Raw genomic sequence first — 8,446 nt, forward strand, 5'->3', positions numbered from 1 at the left:
ATAGTGACTAGCATATAAGGGAGGTATTTACCTCGACTTTGCTGAGATTCGAATCTCAGACCTCATTGTGACAACATCTCATGTGCTAACCACTAGACCCATTCGAGGGGACAAATGATAAAAAATTTATTATCTATATATTGAGTTGCTTGGGCATTTAAATTGCTAATCCATGATCTAATTTGTTTGATTGAGCTTCTTATTTGAATCTACAAATCAATTATGAATGCAACGTGATTGGAGTTGTTTATATAGGAATTATGAATTGAGTTGGTTCGGTTCCCACGGAGAATTCAGTTGGTTAGATGATAATATATTTATTATAATTAGGGGTGTAAAAATAAATTTGATCCGAAGACTCAATTCGAGTCGTTTCTAAAAAATTTAAGTTCAGGTTGAATTTTTTGGATTCGGATCAAGATCAGATTGGAGTATTTTCGGGTTAAAAATTTTTAGATAGGAATAGGATCGGGTCAAGTCAAGTTCAGGTTGACTCAGATTGATCTAGATTGATCTAAATATAAAGTTTAGTGGATTTTTAGGTTAAATTAAATTTTATTTTAAAATTAAGATATTTTTATGTGTATTAATATCATGATAATAGTAAAGTATTAAGATAAAAATAAAAAATTAAAGAAAAAATTACTAAAAAAAACTGAAGTTATTTTGAATCAGATTTTTAAATTATTGGGAGAAATATCTGATGAAGATAATCTTTTGTTACAATGAATTGGATGGGTCTTAGTTTTATAATATATTAATTAAATTTCATATTAAATAATATTTATGATTTTTGTGGCAATATGATTTACAGTTAGAATTGTTAATTAATGATAAGTCACTTGGATTTTTAATGTTGTTGGTATGACATTTTTTTTCACCTTAAAAAAATCTTTCTTAATAAATCATTATTAAGATAAAATAAATGTGATGCAAAGTTTTATAGTTATCATAATAATTATTTTTTTATTTTTAAATATATGTAGATTCGTTAAAATGTAATAATAAAATATTTTTGACTATTCATTTTTACTTTTATTTTTTTATAATTCATGTGTCCTGATTAATCCATGATCTTCCTTCTAGTTCATCTATTAATAAAATTCATAGTACAATTTACTTTAAAAATATTATCTCATTTAGAATTCAAAACTTTTTTTTTTTTTTATGTTCTTTTAGTATTTTACTACTTCATCACATTAGTAAGATGATTTTTTATATTTTTCTCTATCTACCATTATTCATGATTTATGGTCATTTAGTTTCAAAATTTAATAGTCCATCTATTTTTATCAAAAATATCTAACAAATATTTTTCATATATATATATATATATATATATATATATATATATATATATATATATATATATATATATATATATATATATAATGGCCGCTTAATTACTATTCTTTCAAAAAAATATTCTTTATTTTTTAAAAAAAATTAAAACAATTTTCTAATTTACTTATTCTAATACTATTAGTTATTAAATAACTTCGTCAAAATAGTTACTATCACTCTTTTACTTTTTTTTTTTAAAAAAAGTTAATAAATAATTTTTATATAAAACTACCTATATATAATATTTTTTATTGCATTAAATTAAAAAATATGATATATTTTTTTAATAAAAGCTTCTTTTAATTTTTGAAAAAATAAAACAAGCTGGCGATTAAGATAGTTCATTAGTTTATCATATTCACATAATTATAGCCGTTTAGCAAGTCGAGGAGTCCGGAAATTTGACCATTTCCTCCGAATCAACCGGCCGTCGAATAGGAGGAAGGCGGAGGTAGCTCACTACTTCAATCAATGGCCGCCGATTACCCATGCCTCACTATTCTCACTCCCTCCCCGAAATCGGCCTTCTCGTGGTGCGTGTGATGGCGTCGGACGAGGTGGAGGTGCAGACATCGACTACCGAGGACTGCAACCTGCGGCGGCGGCAAAAAAGCGATAAGGACGGCGCAGAGCACGAGGCGGAAGAAGATCCGTCGGTGGAGCGGAATTTCGAGGGGCAGCGCGTGCCGCCCTGGCGCGAGCAGCTGACGGCGCGCGCGCTGGTCGTGAGTTTCCTCCTCTCCGTCATGTTCAGCGTCATCGTGATGAAGCTGAATCTGACCACGGGGATCATCCCCTCGCTCAATGTCGCCGCCGGCCTCCTAGGCTTCTTCTTCGTCAAGCTTTGGACCAAGGCGCTCGAGCACATTGGTCTACTGCGCACGCCCTTCACGAGGCAGGAGAACACCGTCATCCAGACCTGCGTCGTTGCCGCCTACGGCCTCGCTTTCAGCGGTACGCCGCCCTTCGATAACCCTAAAAATCGACGCTTTCTCGATTTCCTGCCCTCTTCTACTATTTTTCTTCATTTCCGATTTTTTATTACTTCTCGCCCTCCTCTAGGGATTTGCATTCTAGAAACTCTAAACCCTAAATAGACATATTCAAATAACCTTTTCAAAATATCATTAGGTCTCTCAACCTTGTTTGTTGTTTTTAAAACAACATTGTGAGATATGAGCAAGTCAATATTTTCTTTTGAGTTATGAAATATTATACACCATACTTCATTGATCAGTTGTTAGTGCATCAAGACATCCGATGACATCTTTTCTCTAAGTAGAAGTAAGTTCAGTAATATAGCTTCAAGGGAATTACTTCGAAGTTATCAATGATGGTTGTTCTCCTTAATGATGGAAGGATATATTGTTGTAAATTATAGTCTTAATAATTATTATGAAAATGCAAATGAGGAGTTGGAATAAGTCAGGCTGTCAATGATGGTAGAGTATTGTTGCTTGATGTAGGAAACTCTCTTGAATGATATGATCCTTGAAAAGAGAATTATTTAAATTACTTTAACTTATAATTATTATCTTTTATTTTCTTTAGAATAATTTATTTAATTAGGATAAGCAAATCACTTTATTTTATTTGGAATAAAAAGATAATTATTATGATTTGTATTCTTAATTATTGGCAACCCACTATTGAATGCTTATAAATGAATATGTATCCGTTTGGTGAGGAAATCAAGCAATAAGTCAATGGGTTAATTTTTGTATGATTGAAGAATCTTTTGGCAATTAGAGGTAGATTCCCAACAAGATAGGATGTAGGTTTCGATCAACTTGGTAACGGAACGAGATTTTTCACCATCTCTAATTATCTTTACATTATAATCCCTCCACCATTGTCGCCCTGCCATCCCTATCACAAACATTATCATCATCCCATAATACGAACTATATCCATTGCAAGCATTAGAATCGGCAACAACTCGAGTCAAAATTTCCCCGTCACGGTTACAATTTTATTAGAAAAGCTCTCTTTATAATTTTCTTATTTGTTTATTTCTATTAGAATAAAAAATTTTGATCCAAAAAAATGTGGCTCGGAGATTTCATATAGCTATAGCTACAAATTGGAGATCCTACCAAATACTAGATGAATTTCTTTATTAGAGAAATAGCGATCCTACTGGAAGGATTTCAAGAGTTGAAAGAGTTTTTTTCTCATACACAACATGCTACATTGTTACATGACTCCAAAGTGAAAATCTCCAATGATATCAGTTATTAGAGTCAATCGAGGATCTGCATCATGGAATGAGTTTATAGATGGTTTTCTGAGCCATTTCATCCCTCAAGACTATGAGAATGTAAATGTTGAGATATCCAAAATTCTACAAATTACAACAATAGTAAAGTAACATAATCACTTTCCTCAACTCTTTTACCAAACTCACGGTCGGTCAGTGTATTGAACATTTTTATTGAAGGAGTAATTTGAATAATTCTCTTTTGAGATCCTGTCGTAAACACTTCAAGAGGTCAAGTATTAACTTGTAAACCTGGTTGATATAGCTTTATCTACTTGTGAATTGTTAGTTTGTTGGACTACCTTTAATACTGAGGTGGAAATCAATTGTATGGGATACTCTCTTGCACGAAGATAATTGTGATATCTTTTTCAACATTGTAATCGATATAAGCAACTTGCCGCTTTTAACTTGATTGTAATTTTGCTGACAGGTGGTTTCGGAAGTTATCTTTTTGGCATGAGCGCAAAAATTGCTGCCCAGGCAACAGAACAAAATGATGCTCAGAATATAAAGGACCCTAGCTTAGGATGGATGATTGGATTCATGTTCGTCGTTAGCTTTCTCGGATTGTTCTCTCTCGTGGCCCTTAGAAAGGTCAATCCATTTCACTGACTCTTGATCATAGTAGGTTGATTATCGGCGGCGTCATGCTTACTTAACTATGTTTCAGATAATGATAATTGACTACAAGTTGATCTATCCAAGTGGTACTGCTACTGCATACCTTATCAATGGCTTCCACACATCGCAGGGTGAAAAGCTTGCCAAGTAACAATCTTATAAACATTCGAATCTTTTACTCTTCTTCTCATTTTAGAATTTACGAGAGAATGTCAAAGAACCTCTGTGTCTTTTCAGGAGGCAAGTATGGATGCTAGGCAAATGCTTTATCGGTAGCTTTTTGTGGGGGTTCTTCCAGTGGTTTTATACCGCTGGCGATGATTGTGGTTTTACAGCATTCCCTACACTCGGTCTTAAAGCCTACGAGAACAGGTAGGCTTAATATCTTGAACAAGTTTTCTTTCATGGTTTTTTTCTTTTAACATCGACGAATAGATTAGATGCTTTATGTATCCATATTTCAGTTTTTACTTCGACTTTTCTGCTACTTATGTTGGAGTGGGAATGATCTGCCCATATTTGGTCAATGTGTCTGTCCTCCTTGGTGGCATCCTTTCATGGGGAATCATGTGGCCACTTATAGATCAGCAGAAAGGTCACTGGTACCCGGCTGATATCCCGCAAAGCAGCTTTCATGGTTTGAATGGCTATAAAGTAATCATCAACCATTTCTCTGAATATCATAGTTTTTTAAGTTATGTCAGTCTATCTATGCTCACTCTTGTATCCTCTTTCTATCTTCTTTGATCAGGTTTTCATAGGCATAGCCATGATTCTTGGCGATGGCCTCTATAACTTCCTCAAGGTCCTACGTCGAACGATCTCCACCTTCATTGTTGCTGCACGCAAGGGTTCTAACACTCTTCCTATTACAGACAATGACACCTCTGCCACTGCTTTTGCATCATACGACGATGAAAAGCGAACCGAAGTCTTCCTTAAGGATCAAATTCCACTATGGGTCGCATATGTAGGCTACGTGGTGATTGCTATAATCGCCATTGTTACTCTCCCTCACATCTTCCCTCCCCTGAAGTGGCACTTCATCTTGGTTGCGTATGTCATTGCCCCAGTTTTAGCATTCTGCAATGCCTACGGCTGTGGCCTTACCGATTGGTCTTTGGCTTCCACCTACGGGAAGCTTGCTATCTTTGTCGTTGGTGCTTGGGCTGGTTCCGCTCACGGCGGTGTCCTTGCGGGACTCGCAGCTTGTGGTGTCATGATGAGCATTGTGTCAACTGCCTCAGATTTGATGCAGGACTTCAAGACCGGGTACCTTACTCTGGCATCTCCAAGATCTATGTTTGTGAGTCAAGTCATTGGCACTTCGATGGGCTGTGTGATCGGTCCATGCATTTTCTGGCTTTTCATCAAGGCCTTCAAAGATATCGGCACATCAGGAAGTCAATACCCAGCACCCTACGCCATCATCTACCGTAACATGGCAATACTCGGTGTGGATGGCTTCAGTTCATTGCCTCAACACTGCCTCACCCTCTGCTATATTTTCTTTGCCCTTGCGATTATCATCAACTTGATAAGAGATATCTCAGGCAAGAAGATTGCTAGGTACATACCAATCCCAATGGCAATGGCCATTCCGTTCTACATTGGAACATATTTTGCGATCGACATGTTTGTTGGAAGTACGATATTGTTTTTATGGGAAAGGGTCAGTAAGCCCAAGGCAGATGCCTTTGCTCCTGCAGTGGCATCTGGTTTGATTTGTGGCGACGGAATATGGACTCTACCACAAGCTGTGCTCGCCCTCGCTCAAGTAAAGCCGCCGATCTGCATGAAGTTTCTCTCGAGGAATATGAATGACAAGGTCGACGATTTCATTTCCTCACTTTCTTAAATAAGATGAACAATTGCATTAGTGTAGAAGAAGTCTTTGTTATATATAGTTAATAAATCTGCATGATATTTTATTGCCTTCACCCTTAGTCAAGCTTCCTATGCTAACTCTTCTAGATAAGATGATGGTTTCAGTGAAACACTGAAAAACAGTGAAGTAAGCTATGTCGATCCCCCTCTTTTTTGACTCTGCATAGTGTTACCAGGGTCTACTTACCTTACTCTCTTTAACTTCCCTAGTGAGATGCTTTATCTTCTCCCCTGGGTTCAAAGTCATGGTCAAAGATCAATTGTTCATCTCTAGATTTTCTAGCAACTCATTGCAACCATGTTTTATTCGAAGAACCTTGTGTCTAGATTGTTGAAATATCTTCTTGTCCATATACCTTTAGCAAGTCTATAGTCCCGAGGGGATTGGGCATTCCAAATACACCATTACATGCCTTCTGTCTTTGAATATCAACAAAGATTTTGAATTGTTGCAGTCCTGAGGGCAGCTACATATTCATTTCCACAACACCTGTTGTTAATGAGATTCTTGTGGCGTGTCATATGTTAGCATTTTGTAAGCTAACTTCACTGTGTATGCTTCATTCCCTGAATCGTGGCAAAAGGCGAATACGCTCGCCCCCAGCGTGCTTCATTCCTTGAATGCTTCACTATATGGCGGATTAATCTTTTCCATTTTACCCTATGCATTAGTGTTGTTTAGTATTGCTCACACATACCTGTTCCTACACTGAGACATTCTCTAAGAGTGGGAAATGCTCTCCCACTCTCATTTGAATTGGTTAAGTATTTTGCCCATTCAGTGACCTATTTGCTCTTTTGCAGCAACATTAACTAGACGCATCATCTCCAATCTCGCAAGCATATCCTCTGTGTGCTTTACTCTTGTGTTTCACGTCCTTACCAAATGTGCTCCTATTTGTTGGGACTGTGATGAATACATTAGAAGGGGAGAGGGCCAATAGTATCTTTTGCAATTTGTTTGATTCTTGCAAGACTTGAATTCTTTACTTGATTCGACATTCCCCTCGACTCCTACTTATGCATCATTCAAGGAAAGCCATTAGCTAGCCTTCTTCCTTTTGGTCAAGTAATGGAGGTGGAGAAACCTCAAGATCAAAGATTACAAGACAACTTTAGAAGGATATAACAAGGTTACTCATAGGGTTTTGCCAACTCTATTTCACCAAATTTGAACCCTCCCTCAAAGTCTTCTTCTTTTTATAGCCTTCAAAGCCTCATGTTGTAATTTCATTTGTACTAACTAACCATTATCAATTGACTGCTTCGCTCGATTTCATCATTGTCTATTAACAATGACTTTTTTCTTCTACTTTTCATATCCATGACGTTAGTAGAATGAATCCTTACTATCAGTAAACTAATGTACCATTAGTCGATTTCTCACTTGGATAATCTCTCGAAAACAACTTTTTGTTCATTGTCTCCTCAATTTCAATTGACTACATAATCAACTAATCCACTAGTCGATTGAATCTTGCACAAATCATTTGTTTAAACCACAAACCCTGAATAAACTAAGGATATTGGATGTCTCGACTACTAGTTAATTGATGTCTAACATCAATCGGCTATAATCCCTTTATTTTAACCAATTCTAAGGTTGAGTCTATTTACGTTAAGTTTTACTTTTGCTTCATGTGTATAAGTCACTCAACTCTCATAGCTCACACTAGAATCTTACAATCACTTTGTCCCTTGGTCATCCTCTCATTAGGTTATTTGATGTCTTGGATGCACATGAGTCTTCAGCTCCTTTTTTATGTCATCCTTCACATCTAAACCGACGTAATTTGTCTTCATCAACTATCGTCATCGTTGTCTTGATGCTTTTTGTCATATGATCCCCGCTCCATGCCATCCTTTTCTGAATTTTGTCGACTCTCAAGTCATCGATCTACCAACTTAGCTACGTTAAGTTATGTTGCTCCAATTGTCACATCTATGCTTCTCGTCCTATAGTCCTTTGAATGCTTCTTTGATTCCATGAACCTCTCAACCACTGAATGTGTGCCTCCTTTTGCCAAGCCAAGTCACAAGCTCAATAAGCTCCATGTGTATTCCTACGTGACCTTGCACGTTTATATATAAATTATAAAATAAAATTTAATTTAAATCCTATAAACAAACATCAAAATATAAACAAACATCAAAATTTAAGATCACACTTGACTAAGGCACAATTTCACCTAACACTTTCTAAATCCTCCTTCATTAGATGCAAACTCACTCAATTGCTAGATCAAGCCATAACTAATTACTAGAGCAATTGATTTCTTAATACTTAATTTATTCTAATTAAATTCCAATTAATTAACTTCAAATTAACTT

At 36.0% G+C, this 8,446-nt stretch overlaps 1 protein-coding gene across 1 annotated transcript; it reads left to right on the forward strand.

The window, feature by feature from the left end:
• The first annotated feature begins 1,724 nt into the window (after positions 1–1,724).
• Positions 1,725–6,168, forward strand: LOC122010397 (probable metal-nicotianamine transporter YSL12). Its single transcript, XM_042566915.1, has 6 exons — positions 1,725–2,298; positions 4,038–4,201; positions 4,278–4,375; positions 4,466–4,600; positions 4,693–4,882; positions 4,980–6,168. Exons 1-6 carry the CDS (start codon positions 1,833–1,835, stop codon positions 6,084–6,086), a joined length of 2,160 nt encoding a protein of 719 aa, XP_042422849.1. The 5' UTR covers positions 1,725–1,832; the 3' UTR covers positions 6,087–6,168.
• Positions 6,169–8,446: the final 2,278 nt, after the last annotated feature.

This window comes from Zingiber officinale, chromosome 8A (genome assembly GCF_018446385.1).
Source record: "Zingiber officinale cultivar Zhangliang chromosome 8A, Zo_v1.1, whole genome shotgun sequence".
Lineage (NCBI taxonomy): Eukaryota > Viridiplantae > Streptophyta > Magnoliopsida > Zingiberales > Zingiberaceae > Zingiber > Zingiber officinale.

Bases quoted from the DNA above. Each gene is read 5' to 3' on its own strand.
- LOC122010397 (XM_042566915.1), top strand. From the start codon at position 1,833: ATGCCTCACTATTCTCACTCCCTCCCCGAAATCGGCCTTCTCGTGGTG. The intron at 2,299-4,037 runs GTACGCCGCCCT...TTTTGCTGACAG, and splicing joins CTACGGCCTCGCTTTCAGCG to GTGGTTTCGGAAGTTATCTT. The intron at 4,883-4,979 runs GTAATCATCAAC...TTCTTTGATCAG, and splicing joins ATGGTTTGAATGGCTATAAA to GTTTTCATAGGCATAGCCAT.